The 22,171-nt window shown below is 44.7% G+C and overlaps 1 protein-coding gene across 3 annotated transcripts in view; it reads right to left on the reverse strand.

Moving 5' to 3' along the window:
• The window catches only part of LOC141073041 (uncharacterized), a 102,654-nt gene that overhangs the window by 70,913 nt on the left and 9,570 nt on the right, over positions 1 to 22,171 (reverse strand). For 2 of the 3 annotated variants that reach the window (XM_073560355.1, XM_073560356.1), the window contains exon 3: positions 11,249 to 13,040. In XM_073560355.1, coding sequence (XP_073416456.1) covers positions 11,392 to 13,040 — 1,649 coding nt within the window. In that variant the 3' untranslated portion in view covers positions 11,249 to 11,391. Of the gene's footprint in view, positions 1 to 11,248; positions 13,041 to 22,171 lie in introns of those variants that run through there. The other variant, XM_073560359.1, reaches the window with a different exon arrangement.

A 22,171-nucleotide genomic window follows, 5' to 3' on the forward strand; every position in this document is an offset into this window, starting at 1 on the left:
AGTTCCTCTTGTCACATGTTCTCAAGAACCTCACTTGCATGGCAGACAGCTGTAGCCTATCTCGGGGACTCCTCTCTCCTGAGTCCCGGCTCACTATCCAAGCTGCTGTTGTGCCCTCAAGTCTTAGATGGGAGTAGGGCATTTACAGCCTCCTACTCCTCTGGTGTCTGTTGCAGGACCGTTAGTATCCGTACAACCGTGGAGACCAGGCTCCAGTTCATGCGCTCTCTCCAGAGATGAGCTCGTCCTCTCCGCTCTATCTCAGCGCTCCTTCCACACGTCTGCACACTTCACCCTCCGCAGACTATCTAACTAACCACCCCTTCCTCTTGGCCCTCAGAGAGCACTCCTCCCCTTAATCCCGGTTCAGAGTTTTCTGTTATGATTGAGTCACCGTAGGAGAATCATAGAATCATAGAATCGTAGAGTTGGAATTGACCTCCTGGGCCATCTGGTCCAACCCCCTGCTCAAAGCAGGATTCGCTAAATCATCCCAGTCAGATGTCTGTCCAGCCTCTGTTTGAAGTCTTCCATTGAAGGAGAACTCACCACTTCTCGTGGCAGCCTGTTCCACTCATTGATCACTCTAACTGTCAAAAAGTTTTTTCTAATATCTAATCTGTGTCTCCTCCCATTCAGTTTCATCCCATTGCTTCTAGTCTTTCCTTGTGCAAATGAGAATAAAGTTGATCCTTCTACAATGTGACAGCCCTTTAGATACTTGTAGACAGCTATTAAGTCTCCTCTCAGTCTCAGAGGCAGACACAAAAATAGAAGCTACGTCCAGAAAACCAGAGAAGTTGGCAACTATCAGATTGCAGACCCCTGAACCTATCAACACAACTAGCAGTAGCCGTGGGGGGTTCCTACGATGCCCTAGACCCCTCGATCACAGCCGGAGCGCTAAATAGCCTAAAGACAGAAAAGGAAATCTGAACTGCCCCAGAGCAGACCCCAAAGTAAAAGGCAGCCCCCAACATATAATGACGGTGAAGCAAGATGAAAAAACACTCACACAGATAGAAAGATAGGCTGAGCAAACGATGGGGCCCAAGCTAGCTAAACAGAACAGGAAAGGAAGGTTGCTGTCTGCAATCTGCCAAAACCCTATCAAAGACATAAGCCAACAAACTGATATGAAAAAGACCCTGAAGCAGCTAGGCTTCAAAAACTAAATCAGCACTCAGGTATTTTCAGAAGACAGAGCTAAAGGAATTCAGCACACCCCAGCAGGGAATGGCAGAAATCCAGAAAAACAAAGCAAAACAAAGTCTAAGCACAAATGCAAAAAGCCGAGCAGAAAACTTAGCTTTAGAGGAGCAGGAATTCAGACTGGTCTCCAAGGATCCCACAGAGAAATCACCCGCAGGGCAGAAGGGCGTCGGCAGCCTTATATCCAGTCAGTAACTCCACTCAGCCAGTCATCATCATCAGACTCAGGTGTTTGATAATCAGGCTCACTACCTTTCTTTACCAGAAGAGGGAGTTCCTCGGGCCTCAGTAGTGAAGGGGAAAATGAACTCACAACACCCAGGGGTTCGGGTACCACGATAGCCAGTACCGAGCGGGGCGGCTCAGAACGGACTGGAGTAGGAGCACGAGACTGTTGGAGGAAGGACCAGAGTAGAATTGCAGGGCCGGACCAGGGATAGCAGGATGAAGTGGGATCACTGGAGACAGGACCGGAGTAGGACTGCAGGACTGGAGCATAGATAGCAGAACGGAGCAGGAACACGGGAGGCAGTACTGGAGTAGGACTGTAGGACTGGAGCATAGATAGCAGGACCCACGGAATACAGGACTGCGGGACTGCTGCAGAAACTACGGAAGACAGGACTGCGAGACTGCAGAGAGTACACAAGGAAGCATGGCCCAGTGTGCTAGCAAACACAACGATCAGGCGCCTCCCTCAAAGGAGGACTGCCTGATATACCCCTGCCTGGTCTGCCATTGGTCCGACAAGTGACAGGAGGGAGGCGCGGCCGCGGCCTACGGCGCATGCGCATTGCATGCAGAGATGCCGTCTGGCGCGGACCTGTCAAAAGGGGCCGCCGCGACTGCCGGACGGCGGGGGGCTGCAGCGCAGGAGCGGAGGCCAGGTGAGTATACAGCGGTGACATGACAGTACCCCCTCCCTTAAGCCGCCCTCCCCTGAGATTAGCAAAAAATCTCTTGAGAATGCGGGGAGCATTGATATTCTCCCGGGGTTCCCAGAGCCTCGCCTCAGGACCAAAGCCCTTCCAGACAATAAGAAAAAAGGTCCTACCTCTAACCTTTTTTATGGCGATGATATCCTCCACCTCAAAGGTATTATCGGTACCAACCGGCTGAGAAACAGGATCGGATACAGGGTGGAAACGGACCTGTCAGAAGGGGCCGCCATGGCTGCCGAACAGCGGGGAGCTGCGGTGCGGCAGTGGAGGCCAGGTGAGTATACAGTACAGCGGCGGCATGACATACCAATATTCAAAAAGGACTCTAAAAGTGAACCTGGAAATTATAAGCCAGTAAGTCTAACCTGTATGTTGGTAAAATATTTGAAGGTTTTCTGAGGGATATTATTCTGGATTATGTCATTGAGAATAACTGTGTAACTCCATATCAGCATGGGTTTATGAGGAATCGCTTCTGTCAAACCAATCTAATCAGTGTTTACGAAGAGGTAAGCTATAGACTGGACCAAGGTGAGTTATTGGACGTGGTATATCTTGATTTTTCCAAAGCGTTTGATACCGTGCCGCACAAGAGGTTGGTACACAAAATGAGAATGCTGGGTCTGGGTGAAAATGTGTGTAAATGGGTAAGTAACTGGCTGAGTGATAGAATGCAGAGGGGGGTTATAAATGGTATATTATTATTATTATTATTATTATTATTATTTATTGTTATAGCGCCATTTATTCCATGGCGCTTTACATGTGAGGGGGGTATACATAAAAACAAGTACAATAATCTTAAACAATACAAGTCATAACTGGTACAGGAGGAGAGAGGACCCTGCCCGCGAGGGCTCACAATCTTCAAGGGATGGGTGATAATACAGTAGGCGAGGGTAGAGCTGGTCGTGCAGCGGTTTGGTCGATCGGTGGTTACTGCAGGTTATAGGCTTGTCGGAAGAGGTGGGTCTTCAGGCTCTTTTTGAAGGTTTCGATGGTAGGTGAGAGTCTGATATGTTGTGGTAGAGAGTTCCAGAGTAGGGGTGATGCGCGAGAGAAATCTTGTATGCGATTGTGGGAAGAGGAGATAAGAGGGGAGTAGAGAAGGAGATCTTGTGAGGATCGGAGGTTGCGTGCAGGAAAGTACCGGGAGACGAGGTCACAGATGTATGGAGGAGACAAGTTGTGGATGGCTTTGTATGTCATGGTTAGGGTTTTGTAATGGAGTCTCTGGGCAATTGGGAGCCAGTGAAGGGATTGACAGAGGGGAGAAGCTGGGGAATAGCGGGGGGACAGGTGGATTAGTCGGGCAGCAGAGTTTAGAATAGATTGGAGGGGTGCGAGAGTGTTTGAGGGGAGGCCGCAGAGCATGAGGTTGCAGTAGTCAAGGCGAGAGATGATGAGGGCATGGACTAGGGTTTTTGCAGATTCTTGGGTGAGGAATGAACGGATGCGTGAAATATTTTTGAGTTGAAGTCGGCAGGAAGTGGAAAGGGTTTGGATATGTGGTTTGAAGGAGAGATCAGCATCAAGGATTACTCCGAGGCAGCGAGCTTGTGGGACTGGGGAGAGTGGGCAGTCATTTACTGTAATTGATAGGTTCGTAGGGGGGGTCACGTGAGATGGGGGAAAGATGATGAATTCTGTTTTGTCCATGTTGAGTTTCAGATATCTAGTGGAGAAGAAGGATGAAATAGTGGACAGACATTGAGGGATTCTGGTTAGTAGGGAGGTGATATCTGGTCCAGAGATGTAGATCTGTGTGTCATCAGCATAAAGATGATACTGAAAGCCATGAGATTCTATGAGCTGTCCCAGGCCAAAGGTGTAAATAGAGAACAGCAGGGGCCCTAGGACTGAACCTTGTGGGACTCCGACAGATAGGGGGCGAGGTGAGGAGGTGGTGTGTGAGTGGGAGATGCTGAATGTCCGGTCTGTTAGGTATGATGAGATCCAGGAGAGGGCCAAGTCTGTGATGCCGAGGGATGAGAGGGTCTGTAATAATAGGGAATGGTCCACTGTGTCAAAGGCAGCCGACAGGTCCAGGAGGAGGAGGACAGAGTAGTGTCGCTTGCTCTTGGCAGTTAAGAGGTCATTGGTGACCTTAGTAAGGGCAGTTTCAGTGGAGTGGTGTGACCGGAAGCCAGATTGTAAGCGGTCGAAGAGGGAGCAAGAAGAGAGATGGGAGGACAGTTCAAGGTAGACGTGTTGTTCCAGTAGCTTGGAGGCGTATGGGAGAAGTGATATAGGGCGATAGCTAGATACAGAGGATGGGTCAAGAGAGGGCTTTTTGAGGATAGGTGTGATGGAGGCATGTTTAAAGCTTGAGGGGAAAACACCAGTTGTTAGTGATAGGTTGAAGAGATGGGTTAGGGTTGGGATGAAGACTGTGGTGAGGTTTGGGATGAAGTGGGATGGGATCGGGTCGAGTGCACAGGTGGTGAGATGTGATCTTGAGAGTAGAGTGGAGAGTCGATCTTCTGTAACGGTGGAGAAGTTGGTTTTGAAGGTGGAGGGCTGGGAAGTCGGGAGGAAGGGCTCTGGGGGTTGTTGACCAAAACTGTCCCTGATGTTATCAATTTTCTGCTTGAAAAATGAGGCAAAGTCTTCAGCTGAGATGAGTGGGGAGGGAGGAGGTGCTGGGGGGCGGAGGAGAGAATTGAAGGTGTTGAATAACTGTTTAGGGTTGTGAGACAGGGAGGATATGAGAGATGAGAAGTAGGTTTGTTTAGCTGTGGCGAGTGTGGTCTTGAAAGTAGTGAGGGACTGTTTGAATGCGATGAAATGCTCGTTGGAGTGGGATCTTTTCCATCTGCGCTCAGCAGCCCTGGAAGCTCGCCTCAGCTCTTTGGTCAGGCTGGTGTGCCAGGGCTGTCTGTTGATTTTGCGAGTTTTGGTATGTGTAAGTGGGGCAGCGGATTCCAAAGCTACAGCTATTGTGGTGTTATATAGAGCGGCAGCGTCATCCGCATTGTGTAAGGAACTTATATCTGTAAGAGGGAGGAGGGATTCGGAGAATGAGTGTAGGTCAAGGTGTTTAAGATTCCTGCGAGGGTGTGAAAGTTTGTGGGGTGGGGATTGTAGACATGGAGTGAAGAGGGAAGAGAATGTGAGCAGGTTGTGGTCAGAGAGAGGAAGAGGTTAGTTAGAGAGGCTAGATAGGGCGCAGAGGCGGGTGAAGATGAGGTCTAGTGTGTGGCCATCTTTGTGAGTGGCTGCAGAAGACCATTGAGTGAGGCCGAAGGAGGAAGTGAGAGATAGAAGTTTAGTGGCAGCTGAGAGGGAAGTGTCAATGGGGATGTTGAAGTCGCCCATGATGATAGTAGGGATGTCCGCGGAAAGGAAATGAAGTAACCAGGTGGTGAAGTGGTCAAAGAAGGTGGTGGCTGGCCCTGGGGGGCGGTAGATGACAGCCAGTTGGAGGTTGGAGGGGGAGTAGATGCGCACAGAGTGCACCTCAAAGGAAGGGAGGGTAACAGAGGGTGGCAGTGGGATTGGGGTGAAGGAGCAGGTATCTGACAGGAGAAAACCAACTCCTCCACCATGTTTGCTGCTGGGGCGGGGGGTGTGAGAAAGGTGGAAGCCGCCATACGAAAGTGCAGCAGGAGAGGCTGTGTCAGAAGGGGTGAGCCAGGTTTCGGTGATGGCGAGGAAGGAGAGTTTGGTAGTAACAAAAAGATCATGGATGTAGGAAAGCTTGTTGCAGACAGAGCGAGCGTTCCACAGAGCTCCTGTTAGTGGGACTGGGGAAGCGGGGGCTGGGTGAATGGGTATAAGGTTGGAGAGGTTACGGAAGGTTGTGATAGAGCGTGGATGGAAGGTAGAAATGACTGTGGGAATGTGGTGAGGAGGACCGGGATTTGGAGAGATATCACCAGCAGTGAGAAGGAGCAGAGAAAGTGTTAGCAGGTGGGAGCAGGAGAGGGCATGAGGGGGCTGTCTGTGTTTGGAGACAGAGGATTGTATGTTAAGGAACAGTTTTGAGGCGGAGGTGAGGTGGATGGGGAGGATTGAAGAAGAGATGAACAGTTCCTTACTAGGAGTAGGGATTAGGGGAATTAGCAGAAAGTGAAGGATTATTGGGGTGAAAGTGAAAACAAACAGAAACATTGTTTACAGTGACTGTGTCCAGTTACCTTCAGTTCCCTTCTGGTTCAATTCTGGTTTTAATTCTTAAATTAATCTTCACACTTCTAGCACACACTTATAGCAATCACAATGCAGACTGAAGTCTATGCAGACTTGTACTCTGCAATATATGTACAACTAAGTGCAGTCAGGTGTGAAGCAGAGAGGAGTGGTCTCTGCTCATCTTGGCCAGACAATTAAGAGTGGACCAGATGTATATGATCAAGCCAGAGTAAACAAGGTCATAAATAACACTGGGGTAAGCTGGGGTTAGCTGAAAGGCATACCATGTGAATGCTAGGTGCAGAGGCAAGTCTATGTGCAAAGCTGGGTGACGCACTGTGTGTCCTTCATAGACAGACAGCAGGAGAGCAGGAGAGCTGGGTGGATGGACATACCATGTGAATGCTAGGTGCAGAGGCAAGTCTATGTGCAAAGCTGGGTGACGCACTGTGTGTCCTTCATAGACAGACAGCAGGAGAGCAGGAGAGCTCTCTAACTGGGTCGCTGTGACCAGTGGGGGTGCCGCAGGGGTCGGTGTTGGGACTTATTCTCTTCAACATATTTATTAACGATCTGGTAGAATGTTTACACAGTAAAATATCGATATTTGCAGATGACACAAAACTATGTAAAGCTGTCAATACAAGAAAAGGTAGTATTCTGCTACAGATGGATCTGGATAAGTTGAAAATTTGGTCCGAAAGGTGGCAGATGCGGTTTAACAATGATAAATGTAAGGTTATACACATGGGAAGAAGGAATCAATATCACCATTACACACTGAATGGGAAACCACTGGGTAAATCTGACCTGGAGGAGGACTTGGGGATCCCAGTTAATGATAATCTTACCTGGAGCAGCCAGAGCCAGGTAACGGCTGCCAAGGCAAACAGGATCATGGGGTGCATTAAAAGAGGTCTGGATGCACACAATGAGAGCATTATACTGCCTCTGTACAAATCCCTGGTTAGACTGCACATGGAGTACTGTGTACAGTTTTGGGCATCGGTACTCAGGAAGGATATAATGGAACTAGAGCAAATACAAAGGAGGGCAACAAAATTAATAAAGGGGATGGGGGAACTTCAATACCCAGAGAGATTAGCACAATTAGGATTATTTAGTCTAGGAAAAAGATGACTGAGGGGCGATCTAATAACCATGTATAAGTACATAAGGGGACAATACAAATATCTCTCCGAGGATGGAGACCTCTGGTTGTCATGCCGACCCATCGGTGTCCCGCGATCATGTGACGGGGTCACCAATGGACAGGATTTACTACGCGCTTCTGGTAAGTGCGAGTTAAATGCCACTGCAGGGGCTCTGCTTACATTTTTGTGAAATGCCCTAGCCCCCAGAGTTGCATGGTCTCCTATGCTGTGGACTCTGGGAAAAAGGCTGCCAGGGTGACGCATGCGCAGATGGAGATCTTGGCACCAAGACTTCAGGAGATGAGATCTCAGAACTGAGAGTGTAAAAGTAATTGTTTTAAAAAATCCTAAATTAAAAAAAAAAATATTCCCTGATAAAGTCTTTTTTCTGTAAATAAAAAAAGCAATAAAAGTACGCATATTTAGTATCGCTGTATCCGTAATGACCCGCCCTATACAACTTGTCCCACTAGTTAACCCCTTTAGGGAACCCCTTAAAAAAACAAAGCAAAAAACAACGCTTTATCATTATACAGCCGATCATAAAGTGCAATAACGCGCAATCAAAAAGATGAATATAAATAGACATGGTACCACTGAAAACGTCATCTTATCCTGCAAAAAAATGAGTTGCCATACAGCATCATCAGCAAAAAATAAAAAAGTTATAGCTCGTAGAATAAAGCGATGCAAAAATAATTATTTTTTTATATAAAATTGTTTTTATTGTATAAAAGCGTCAAAACATGAAAAAATGATATAAATGAGGTATCGCAGTAATCATACTGACCCGAAGAATAAAACTCCTTTATCAATTTTACCACATGCGGAACGGTGTAAACGCCCCCTCAAACGAAATTCGTAAAATGCTGTTTTTCGTTCATTCTGCGTCCCAAAAATCGGAATAAAAAGCGATCAAAAAATGTCACGTGCCCGAAAATTATACCAATAGAAACGTCAACTCGTCCCGCAAAAAATAAGACCACACTTGACATTGTGTGTCAAAATATGGAAAAATGATAGCTCTCATAATGTGGTGATGCAAAAACTATTTTTTACAATAAAAAGCGTCTTTTAGCATGTGACAGCTGCCAAAAATAAAAACCGCCATAAATAGTAAATCAAACCCCCGTTATCACCCCCTTAGTTAGGGAAAAATAATAAATTAAAAAAATCTATTTCCATTTTCCCATTAGGGTTAGGGTTAGGGCTGAGATTAGGGTTTGGGGTGTGTTGGTGTTAGGGTTGGAGTTAGAATTGGGGGGTTTCCACTGTTTGGGCACATCAGGGGCTCTCCAAACGCAATATGGAGTCTGATCTCAATTCCAGCCAATTCTGAGTTGAAAATTGTCAATTGGTGCTCCTTCCCTTCCAAGCTCTGCCATGCGCCCAAACAGTGGTTTACCCCCACATATGTGGTATCAGCGTACTCAGGACAAATTGTACAACTTTTGGGGTCCAATTTCTCCTGTTACCCTTGGGAAAATAAAAAAAATGGGGACTAAAAGATCATGTTTGTGGAAAAAATATGATTTATTTATTTTCACGCCTGGGCGTTATAAACTTCTGTGAAGCACTTGGGAGATCAAAGTGCTCATCACACATCTAGTTAAGTTTCTAGGGCGGGTCTAGTTTCCAAAATAGGGTCACTTGTGGGGGATTTCCACTGTTTAGGCACATCAGGGGCTCTCCAAACGCGGCATGACACCCGCAGACCATTCCATCAAAGTCTGCATTCCGAAACGTCACTACTTCCCTTCTGAGCCCCAACGTGTGCCCATACAGTAGTTTTCTCCCACATATGGGGTATCAGCGTACTCAGGACAAATTGGACAACATCTTTTGGGGTCAAATTTCACCTGTTACCCTTGGGAAAATAAAAAAATTGGGGACTAAAATATCATGTTTGTGTAAAAAATGATTCTTTTTATTTTCACACCCGGGCGTTATAAACTTCTGTGAAGCATTTGGGGGTTCAAAGTGCTCACCACACAACTAGATAAGTTCCTTGGGTCTAGTTTCAACTGGGGGGGTCTAGTTTCCACTGCTCAGGCACATCAGGGGCTCTACAAATGCGATATGGCGCCCGATGTCAATTCCAGCCAATTTTCCGTCAAACGGCGCTCCTTCCCTTCCGAGCTCTGATAAAACAGTGGTTTACCCTAATATATGGGGTATCTGTTTCCCTTGGGAAAATAAAAATTGGCAGTGAAAAAATCATTTTTGTGGAATATGATTTTTTAATTGCACGGCTGTACATTATAAACTTCTGTGAAGCCCTTGGGGGTTCAAAGCTCTCACCACATATCTAGATAAGTTCCTTGGGGGGTCTAGTTTCCAAAATGGGGTCACTTGTGGGGGGTTTCCACTGTTTAGGCACATCAGGGGCTCTCCAAACGTGACATGGCGTCTGATCTCAATTCCAGCCAATTTTGTGTTGAAAAAGTCAAACGGCGCTACTTCCCTTCCGAGCTCTGCCATGCGCTAAAACAGTGGTTCCCCCCACATATCAGGTATCAGCGTACTCAGGACAAATTGCACAATAACAAAAGAGTCCTGATTCTATCACTTAAAGGCCAAGTCTGAAAGCTTCCAACTAGATAGAACATGGACAGTAGCTTAATTGAGACTCCTGTTCCGAAACAAAAAAAACACTAGGCCAATCCGAGCATAGCTGCTCCTCTGGCTAAGCCAAGTTGCAAATGAAGCTGGGACTGAGTTCTGAGACACAAGGACTCTCTAACCGGAGTCGAGGCTAGAAACACAAAGTGTGAAGTGCAAGGCCGGCAATACAAGGTACGATGCCCGAGGTCAAAGGCATTAAGCCAGAGGCACAAAGTCAGAAGCACAAGGCACAAAGTCAAAGGTACGAAACCACAAGGCATGAGGGGTGCAGAGGTGCTATGAGACACAGAAGCTAAGAGGCACCATGTGATGCTAAGAGGCACCCATGAGGCCCAGGGGTCTTGCGATCCACAATGCGGCCCTCAGACGCTATGAGGCCCAGAAGCACTATAAAACAGAGAGGCACCATGAGTTCCAGAGGCACTATCAAGCACAGACTAGGGTCACGCTTGTGAGACCAGACTCAGTTACATTTAAGAGAGCAATCCATCTGAATTTGGGATAAACCTCCACTGTGGGTGGTACATTTCAACTGTCCAATTAACCCCACCTGAAGGAGCCAATTTAATGAGCTGCAGCTGGAGGGCAGTCTTCAGAGATAATTTGCTGTATTAACCCCATGTGTCCTCCTATGGATGGAGCAGTAATGCTGCATTATTGCAGATGTGCACAGGCTGGCTGTTGGTGGAGGGACCTCTACCTAGAGAGGTGTTGGCCTCGAACTGCTTGTCAATGGAAAAGAAGGCCGAGACCAACCAATTCCCCTGAGTCTGTCCTTTGACAATAAACAGGATAACATATTTTCTATCTAGGACCAACCTCTCATGTGATACTCCCATGTCGGGACAAGAAAAATACTGGAAGGTGGAGGGGAGTGGGGCCCTTTAACCTGTTCCATAAGAGGTTAAGGAAGGACAACCTCTTGGTGTGCTGTCTAAAGAGATGTACTAGAAAATAAGTTTTGTAAATTGCTCAAAAATAATAAAAACTGCTATACTTTTAACCTTTCTGACAAAATAAAAGGACATTTGAAGAATTACGGTGACATAAAACAGAAGGTAAATGTTACTTATTCAATTTTTGGGTATTATAACTATTTGGTTTATGGGTGTAAACAACGTTTAAACATTGCAAATTTTTCATATTTTTTGCAGTTTTTTATTTTAATAAATAAAAACAAAATATATTGATTTAAATTTATTACTAAAGCAGAATACAAAGTGTCAAGAACAAAAAAAACCTCTCAGGTAACTGAGATAAGTTTAAAAATTTCATTGTTATTACCGCAATAAAGATTTGAAAAATTGGGCTTGGTTACTAAAAGATTAAAATGGCTTAGTCCCAGTGTGACTTCTCTTCTGATGTATAACAACATTGTGTTTGTTAGTAAAACATTTCTCACATTCGAAACATGAAAATGGCTTCTCTCCTGTGTGAATTCGCTCATGTCTAATAAGATGACATTTCTTAAAAAAACTTTTTCCACATACTGAACATGAAAAATTCCTCTCTCTTGTGTGACATAGCTCATGTGTAACCAGAACTGATTTATCTGCAAAACATTTACCACATTCTAAACATGAAAATGGCTTGTCTTCTGTGTGATGTCTCTCATGTCTAACAAGATGTGATTTGTAAGCAAAACATTTTCCACATTCTAAACATGAAAATGGCTTCTCTCCTGTGTGAATTCTCTCATGGTCAAGAAGATTTGATTTCTGAGAAAAACATTTCCCACATTCTGAACATGAAAATGGCTTTTCTCCTGTGTGAATTCTCTCATGTCTAATAAGTTGAGATTTCTTATTAAAACATTTCCCACATTCAGAACATGAATACGGCTTCTCTCCTGTGTGAATTCTCTGATGTACAACAAGTTGTGATTTGCTGGCAAAACATTTTCCACATTCTAAACATGAAAATGGCTTCTCTCCTGTGTGACGTCTCTCATGTGCAAGAAGACTTGATTTCAGAGAAAAACATTTGCCACATTCTGAACATGAAAATGGCTTTTCTCCTGTGTGAATTCTCAGATGTACAACAAGTTGTGATTTGTCAGAAAAATATTTTCCACATTCCGAACATGAAAATGGCTTCTCTCCTGTGTGATGTCTCTCATGTCTAACAAGAAGTAATTTATGAGAAAAACATGTACCACATTCTGAACATGAATACGGCTTTTCTTCTGTGTGAATTCTCTCATGTCCAACAAGATGTGATTTGTTAGCAAAACATTTGCCACATTCTGTACATGAAAATAACTTTTCTCCTGTGTGAATTCTCTCATGTCTAATAAGTTTAGATTTCTTATTAAAACATTTCCCACATTCAGAACATGAATATGGCTTCTCTCCTGTGTGAATTCTCTGATGTAAAACAAGTTGTGATTTGCTAGCAAAACATTTTCCACATTCTGAACATGAAAATGGCTTCTCTCCTGTGTGATGTCTCTCATGTTCAAGAAGACTTGATTTCACAGAAAAACATTTTCCACATTCAGAACATGAATATGGCTTCTCTCCTGTGTGAATTCTCAGATGTACAACAAGTTGTGATTTGTTAGAAAAACATTTTCCACATTCTGAACATGAAAATGGCTTTTCTCCTGTGTGATTTCTCTCATGTCTAACAAGATGTGATTTCTTAGCAAAACATTTGCCACATTCTGAACATGAATACGGCTTTTCTCCTGTGTGAATTCTCTCATGTAGAACAAGACGTGATTTCTTAGCAAAACATTTCTCACATTCTGAGCACGAAATTGGCTTCTTTCTTGTGGACGCGCTTTTATTTTCCACACTTTTATTTTGCTTAACAGTCTGTGATGAATTAGGAGATTGTTCTTCGCTAGGAACGGCTGAGGGTATATCTGAGATGTCGCCATGCTCTTCATATGTTTCTTGTTTGAAGCTATCATCTTCTGCTTTAATATACGAAGATATCAGATGTCCTTCGGAGCTGCTATTATACTCATCTGCAGAGAATAAAAGTTATTTGATTTTTGAACAAAACTTTAAAAATCATATTTATCTAAATACAAAAATTTTAAATTTAAGAAAAATGTATACATTTTCTAAGGTATGTAGTAACGCTTCATCATAAACTGACTAAAGTGTCATTTACATGATGTGAGTAGTGCACAAAGAATCAATTGTACTAATGTTTCTTCCCGATCATTGCCCAGTGCAAAGATCAAACATCAAAGAATAAACCATATTTGTCAATGATCACATATTTCATTATAATATTATATAGTTATTGGCAGTGCATCCATTGTGTACAGAGAAAGTGTTCTGCAATAATAAAAGTGCATGAGAATGGAATCAAACCATCGTTGCTGCATCACAATTAAAGCTAATAAGCCCCAATCAACTTCCTATATCATTATTATTATGGCGCCATTTATTCCATGGTGCTTTACATGTGAAAAAGGGTATACACAATAAAAAACAAGTACAATAAACTTACAAGCCATGACTGGTACAGGAGGAGAGAGGACCCTGCCAGCGAGCGTTCACAACCTACAAGGGAATCAGTTATATTCTCTCTGCAGTCGCTCGCTTTCCGTCTTCAGGGAAAGTAGACGGTTGGAGCTGCCATCTCTCTCTGATCAGTGACTGTTACTGCTCCCTGGACTGCCTCAAAGTGGCTACGGAGAAAATATAACTTAATTTTCTCCCAGTAGCCGATCTTCCAGTAAAAAAGCCGAACATGATTTAAATACTATTTACCTGCAGATTACCACTATATCTTTACAAAGACAGATAATGGCCCTTAACAAGCACTGATGGATCATGTGGGAGCATTTTTTTTTCTGTCTCCATAAAGAACAGATGAAGATTTGGTCGAACTTTCAACTCTACAGAGGATTCGAGAGAGACATCGGACTATAGACTCGGGTATAATTGTGTTTCTATACTAACAGCCTGTGGCCTGGACTGTTCTTGAATAATGAAAAATATTCCATATATTGCATACCTCGGTGTGTGATGAGAAACTTTTGTCTATTGCTCAGTGACTACCTTAAGTAGATCACTAGCACTCAAATTTTCATGTGACAGAGCCCAGGACACGCTCATACTGTACCACTCGTGTCACGTGAAATGCTCAGGAGTCAGTGCAAACAGGTAGAGCACATCTCACGTGTTCCATGACAGCTACGTGCACAGCGTAGAGGGGAGGAGCCGTATGGCCGTGCATTAGGAAGTCATGGCAATGGCACAAATACTCGTATAAGGCTGGATAAGCTCAGGCATTATTCTGCTTTCTCTTATAATCTACTCATGACTGCACACATGGGTAAATTTGTTGGTACCCCTCTTTTAATGACAGAAAAACCCATAATGGTCACAGAAATAACTTGAATTTGACATAAGTAATAATAAATAAAAAATCTACGAAAATGAATAAATGAAAGTTAGACATTGTTTTTCAACCATGCTTCCAAGAAAATTTAAAAAAAAATAAAACTCATGAGATAGGCCTGGACAGAAATGATGGTGCCCCTGAAAATAATGTGACAAAAGGGATATGTTAAATTGCGTGTCCACTAATTAGCATCACAGGTTTCAACAATCTTGGAATCAGTGAGTGGCCTGTATAGAGGCTACAGATACTCACTGTGCTGTGTGGTGACACGGTGTGTATCACACTCAACATGGACCAGAGGAAGCGAAGGAAAAAGTTGTCTCAGGAGATTAGAAAGAAAATTATAGACAAACATGTTAAAGGTAAAAGTTATAAGAATTCTCAAAGCAGGTTGATGTTCTTGTGCCTACAATTACACATATTCAGAAATTTAAGCTCCATGGGACTGTAGCCAACCTCCCTGGACGTGGCCGCAGGAGGAGAATTGATGACAAATCAAAGAGACGGATAACACTATATAACAAATTTTAATTTTTTGTTTGTCCTTGGGTAACAATGGAGTTTTCCAAATCACTTATGATTAAAGTGAAAAGAAAATGGCAAAAATTCCCAAGAAAGTTTGCTTTTGTGGTCAGGACATTGATAATTTGAAATCTAACTTTTCTCGAACATCAGCAAAACGTGCCACATTGTGTAGGCCGCGAGAAGCTTCCGGAAGTGCGAGAACCGTCGATAAAGTAGTATAAATACAGGATCCTTAATTGCCCATTTCTGTTTGTGTTACAGTTGATACATACCTGCATTTAATTTAGATGGCATCAAGAGGTTGTAAGTATTCGGCAGATGCCTTTTTGCTACATTTGAGGTGAATTTATAAAAACACTGGCTAAGATACATCTTCTAAGATGTGTGAGGCCTACAGAGCCTACTTCTGCATGCCTGTAGGAGATCAAGACAATCTATGGGAGCCTCATTTCACATGTGAGTACTGCAAGAGAACTCTTGAGGGTAAGGTGATAGATTATTGATAGATAAGATATTAATATTTTAATTTTTTTTAATTGCAAAATTTTAAAAGAACATGTATAATTGTATATCATATAGTTCAAAACACTTATATATTTTATTCTCATGTTTAATACCTTACAGGCTGGTACACAGGAGAAAAAAGGGCAATGAAGTTTGCTATCCCACAAATTTGGCGAGTGCCTACTGACCACGTCAACAACTGTGACTTCTGTATGGTGGACCCATCCAAACGTCGAACTGGCAAGTGTGCGCATCCTATCGCCTATCCAGACATTCCTTCCTCAATTGCTCCAGTTTCACACTGCCCCGAGCTGCCCCTTCCCAATCCTCCATAAGGAGCTCAGGCATCTTCAGGAGAATATAGGCAGTCTGAGAGTGAGGAAGACAATGCAGATCCAGAATACAGTTTCGAAAAAGAAAGAACACCTTACTACCCTAACCAAAAAGACCTTAATGATCTCATTAGAGACGTCGGTCTCACTAAGTCAAATGCTGAGCTTCTCATGTCGAGGCTCAAACAGTGGAAATTGTTAGGTGAAAGTGTCAAAGTAGCTGATCAGAGAAAGCATCATCAAACTTTTGCCAGCTTGTTCAGTTAGCAAGATGGACTGTGCTACTGCAACAATGTGACGGGTCTAATCGAAGCTATAGGAATCACGTGCAATTCGAGTGAGTGGTGCCTATTCATAGATCGTTCATCCAGGAGCCTCAAAGCCGTGCTGCTGCATAATGGGAACAAGTACCCATCTCTGCCTGTGGTGCACTCGGTTCACCTCAAAGAGGACTACACCAGTGTCAAGCTGCTGTTATGTGTCTTGGAAGTACGAGGATTATGGCTGTGACATCATTGGAGACTTAAAAATGGTGGCATTTATGATGGGCCTCCAAGGCGGTTTTGCAAACTTTCCTTGTTTTCTTTGCCTTTGGGACAGCCGGGACACCAATTGGCAATATCACAGGCGGGACTGGCCACAGTGGACCGAGTTTCCTGTGGGAAATAATAACGTGAATTGGGAGCCATTGGTGGACATATAGAAGGTGCTGATGCAACCCCTGCACATCAAGTTAGTCCTGACAAAAGTTTGTCACAGCTCTCGACAAAGTATCAGCAGCCTTCAAGTACCTACAAGTACTCTTTCCTAAGCTGTCTGAGGCAAAGGTAAAAGCTGGTATCTTCATCGGACCACAAATCAAGCAGATTCTAGAGAACGAAGAATTCGTAAAGAAGCCGACTAGGAAAGAGAAAGCAGCTTGGAGCAGCATTGCTGCAGTGATGCATGGTTTCCTGGGCAATCACAAGTTCTGATAAAGAACTTTGGAAAAATGTGATGTAGGATGTCTCTCAAAGTACATGTCTTGGATGCTCATCTTGACAAATTCAAGGAAAATATGGGGGCTTACTCAGAAGAGCAAGGCAAGCGTTTTCATCAGGATATAAAGGACTTTGAACGACGCTACCAAGGACAGTATAACGAGAACGTGATGGGAGACTATATTTGGGGGTTGATTCATGAAAGCGATTTGCAGTATAATCGTAAATCAACAAAAGCTACAGACTTCTAAACCACTCTTGCTCATCTTGGCCAAAATTAAATATACAATATACAATGTTTTTGTAACTGTATCAACAAAAAGATACTATGAACAATTTTGATTTCCCTATGCAAATACGTAAAACTGAATATTTCATTGTCCTGGTCAGAAAAGCAAAGTCTATAATTAATTACCGTAGTTTTTCTTGACTATTTAGGCATGAGTAACTGGAATATAGTACTTAAAAGCTTAAGACAAAAATTGTGTTACATAGTGTAATACGAAATTACAAATGGTAACAAAAGAGCCCAGAAAAACTTCTAAAGAGATTACCGGTGAACTTCAAGCTCAAGGAACATCAGTGTCAGATCGCACCATCCGTCATTGTATGAGCCAAAGTGGACTTCATGGGAGACGACCAAAGAGGACACCATTGTTGAAAAAAAATCTTAAAAAATCCAGACTGGAATTTGCCAAACTATATGTTTGCTACACAGCTCTCACCGCGCACCTCCGGAGCTTGTGCACGCCGCCCGACATCTTCACTTCCGGTCTCGCAGCCGGCGCTGGGGCTCCATAGGGTGCGCTTCCGCACAAGCCACAACTCTGACTGCGTCTGCTCTACCCTGACTTCTCTATGGTCCTGGTGGACCTGACTCGGAAGTGCCGGTGCGCATTCCCTATATCTGATGGCCTCTTCCTGTAGGTGGCACCTGAGTATCGTTTTGCTTCCTTGCTGGGTCTGCTTGGTCCCTGTGTAGGGAAGGTGACCTGACGGACGGACTTGTCAGTATAGAGAAGGAAAGGTTTGCACAGTTTAGATAGGTGTCAGTTACTACAGTGGGGAAACAGCTAGGAAAGTGTAGTGGACGTGCAGTACCTTGGGCTGACCATTAGAGGGCAGGGAGGAGTGTGAGCAAAGGACTTGACATCAGCTTGGGGCTTAGGAAACCATTGGTCATAGGGGAGAAGTTACAGGGAACTGGGAAAGATATAAATTTGAAGGAGGGTTCCAGAATGTTCCAGTCCCCAGGGGGAGCTCCAGTGACAGGAGAACTACGACAGTTTGTGCGCTGTGAGGAAAACCGTACCAGGGGGACTGAGGAGAGAGAACGTCAGGGGGGTGGTCCTGACAGGAAGAACCGCAGTAGAGACGAGGCTCTGGGTGTAGGACACCGTATTTGTAACGACGAAACTGACCAGTAAAGTGCTGATGCTGTACGGGCCTAAGGCGGCCACAGTGACTGAGCTGACAGGATCGTCACAGCGTGAAATGGGGCGGTAGGTACAATTACGTCCCTGGTGTAACGTACAGTGTGTGAAGCAGCCTTGGACACGGAGGGCCGTGAGAGAGAGATATTGCGGTGTGCTGCGAGGGCCGTCAGTCGGACGGTGGACAATAAACTTGGACCTGTTGCACCCAGAATCTGTCTCCATCTTGTTTCTGTTTCGTCTCTGCGCGTTAAGAAGAGGGACCACCCCCCAGCCCGGCCCACGACCCTACACTTGGCGTAGTCGGCAGGATCAACGCCGCTAATACGTCATCTTCTGCGGCAGGCCTGCCCTAAAGGATGGAGAAAGACTTGGACAACGCTGCTTGGATTACAGATACCTGTGGATTACAAATTACCCACCTGTGGATTACAATTTGGGAGCACTGTGGCATATCTGCATCACCAGCAGAAGATCCGGGGAGGTACCAGGACTGGTGCAAGATGGCGGTGATGCTCCAGTGCACAGGAGAGACCAGGTGTTTTCTGTTGTTCCCAATGGAACCAGCACTGTGTCCAGGGAGGGCGATTGATATGATGAGTCACCGAAGGAGGAAAAAACAAAATACCAGCTAAGTCCAGAAAAACCAGAGAGGTTGGCAGCTATCGGATTGCAGACCCCTGAACCTATCCACAACAACTAGCAGTAGCCGTGGGGGGTTCCTACGGTGCCCTAGACCCCTAGATCACAGCCAGAGAACTATATAGCCTAATGACAGAAAGGGGAAAAACTAAACTGCCCCAGAGCAGACCCCAAAGCAATAGGCAGCCCCCAACATATAATGACGGTGAAGCAAGATGAAAACACTAACACAGATAGAAAGATAGGTTGAGCAAATGATTGGGCCCAAGCTAACTACATAGGACAGGATAGGAAAGCTGCTGTCTGCCATCCGCAAAAACCCTATCAAAATGAGCCAACCGACTGATAGGAAAAACAGGCCCTGAAGTCGCTAGGCTTCAAAAGACTATATCAGCACTCAGGTATATTCTGAAGACAGAGCAAAATATCAACAGATCAGAGACAAAAATGGAGTTCAGCTCACCCCCGGCCGGGGATGGCAGAACTCCCAAAAAACAAGGCAAAACAAAAACAAAACTGAAGAGTACAAAGCAGAGCAGAAAAACTTAGCTTTGAGATGCAGGAATCAGACTGGTCTCCAAGAATCCAGCAGGAAAATCACCAGCCAGGAAGAAGGGCGTCGGCAGCCTTATATCCAGTCCTCAATTCCAGCCACCCAGTCATCATCTAGCTGCCTATGTGTTTGGTAATCAGCCTCACTACCTTCCTTCACCAGAGGAGGGAGTTCATCAGACCTCAATGGTGAAGGGAAAAATGAACTCACAACAGTACCTCCCCCTTGAGGAGGGGTCACCGAACCCTCATCCATGCCACCAGGGCGATCCGGGTGAGCCCGATGAAAGGCACGCATCAATCTTTCGGCATGAATATCAGAGGCAGAGACCCAGGAATTATCCTCCTGACCATAACCCTTCCACTTAACCAAATACTGGAGTCTCCGTCTAGCCAGACGGGAATCCAGTATCTTCTCTACCTCATATTCCATGTTACCTTCAACCAATATAGGGTCAGGAGGTGCCACCACAGGAACTACTGATTCAACAAACCTCTTCAACAAGGACTTATGAAACACATTATGAATTTTAATTGTGACAGGAAGAGCCAACCGAAAAGAGACCGGATTAATAATCTCCAAAATCTTGTAAGGTCCAATAAATCTAGGCTTAAACTTAGGAGAAGCCACCTTCATAGCGATATTTTTTGATGACAACCAAACCATATCACCCATCTTAAACTGGGGACCAACGGTCCTATGCCGGTTGGAAAACCGCTGGGCCTTTTCCTGGGAGAGAGACAACTTATCCACTACTTGGTCCCAGATCTGGTGCATTCTCTCCACCACAGTGTCAACACCTGGGCAGGCAGAAGGCTCCACCTGCCCTGAAGAAAATCGAGGGTGAAAACTAAAGTTACAAAAAAAAGGTGACATCAAAGTGTCAGAACTAGCTCTATTATTTAAAGCAAATTCGGCCAAGGGCAAAAATGAAACCCAATCATCCTGATCGGCAGAAATAAAACATCTCAAATACGACTCCAAAGTCTGGTTTGTTCTCTCCGTCTGCCCATTGGTCTGAGGGTGAAACGCAGAGAAGGACAACTGAATTCCCAGCTTGGAACAGAAAGTCCTCCAAAATCTAGACACAAACTGAACTCCTCTGTCAGATACAATGTTCTCAGGAATCCCGTGCAAGCGAACCACCTGTTGCAAAAACAAGGGCACCAACTCAGAGGAAGATGGCAACTTAGGGAGTGGTACAAGATGGACCATCTTAGAGAATCTATCACAAATCACCCAAATAACAGTCATTCTCTGAGAGACAGGCATATCAGAGATAAAATCCATTGAAATATGGGTCCATGGCCTCCTGGGGACCGGCAAAGGCATCAACAAGCCACTAGAGCGAGAACAAGGTTTAGACCGGGAGCAAGTCCCACAGGACTGCACAAAATTCCTGACATCATGAGACAAGGCGGGCCACCAAAAAGACCGACTCACCAGATCTCTAGTACCAAAAATACCTGGATGACCAGCCAATGCAGAGCAATGAACTTCAGACATCACTCTCTTCCTCCACTGGTCAGGAACATACAACTTTCCACTGGGACAACGCTCAGGTTTGTCCTCCTGAAACTCTTCCAGAGCACGTCTCAAATCGGGCGAGATGGCAGAAAGAACTACCCCTCGCCTAAGATGGTAGCAGGCTTAGTCACAACAGGAGAATCAGCAAGGAAACTCCTAGAGAGGGCGTCTGCCTTGACATTCTTAGTGCCCGGAAGAAAAGAGACCACAAAATCAAAACGTGTGAAAAACAAGGCCCACCTAGCCTGTCTAGGATTCAAGCGCCTGGCCGACTCCAGGTAAATCAAATTCTTGTGGTCAGTAAGGACCACGACTTGGTGTTTGGCTCCCTCCATCCAATGTCTCCACTCCTCAAATGCCCATTTCATGGCCAACAGTTCCCGATTCCCCACATCATAGTTACGTTCGGATGGGGAGAACTTTCGGGAAAAGAAAGCACAAGGATTCATTTTAGATGTCACAGGATCTTTTTGGGACAACACCGCTCCTGCACCAATCTCAGAAGCGTCCACCTCCACCTGAAATGGGAGTGAGACATCAGGTTGCCGCAAAACCAGAGCAGAAGTGAATCTTAGCTTCAGCTCCTGAAAGGAAGAAACAGCCTCCGGAGACCAATTCAGCACATCAACACCCTTCCTAGTCAAATCCATCAATGGCTTGGCAATACCAGAAAAATTAGCTATAAATTTCCGATAAAAATTAGCAAAACCCAAAAACTTCTGGAGGGCCTTCAAAGAAGTGGGCTGAACCCAATCATAAATGGCCTGTACCTTGGCCGGGTCCATTTCAATAGTTGACGGGGACAAAATAAATCCCAAATATGAAATCCTCTGTACCCCAAAAAGGCATTTCGATCCCTTGACATACAGGGAATTCTCCCTCAAAATCCGGAACACAGTCCGAACATGTTCCACATGAGAGTCCCATTTCTTGGAGAAGATCAAAATATCATCCAGATAGATAATCAAAAATTTATCCACAAAGTCTCGGAATATATCGGTCATGAAGCACTGAAAGACAGAAGGGGCATTAGTGAGCCCAAAAGGCATCACCAGGTACTCAAAATGTCGCTCCGGAGTATTAAACGCCGTCATCCATTCATCCCCATGCTTAATGCGAATAAGATTATACGCCCCCCTGAGGTCAAGCTTGGTAAACCAGCAATCACCTTTAACTCTGGAGAATAGATCAGAAATCAGGGGTAACGGATACTGAAATTTAACAGTAATTTTGTTGAGGGC

Source organism: Dendrobates tinctorius, unplaced genomic scaffold (genome assembly GCF_039654945.1).
Source record: "Dendrobates tinctorius isolate UK_male_01 unplaced genomic scaffold, ASM3965494v1 ptg000295l, whole genome shotgun sequence".
NCBI classification, from domain to species: Eukaryota; Metazoa; Chordata; class Amphibia; order Anura; family Dendrobatidae; genus Dendrobates; species Dendrobates tinctorius.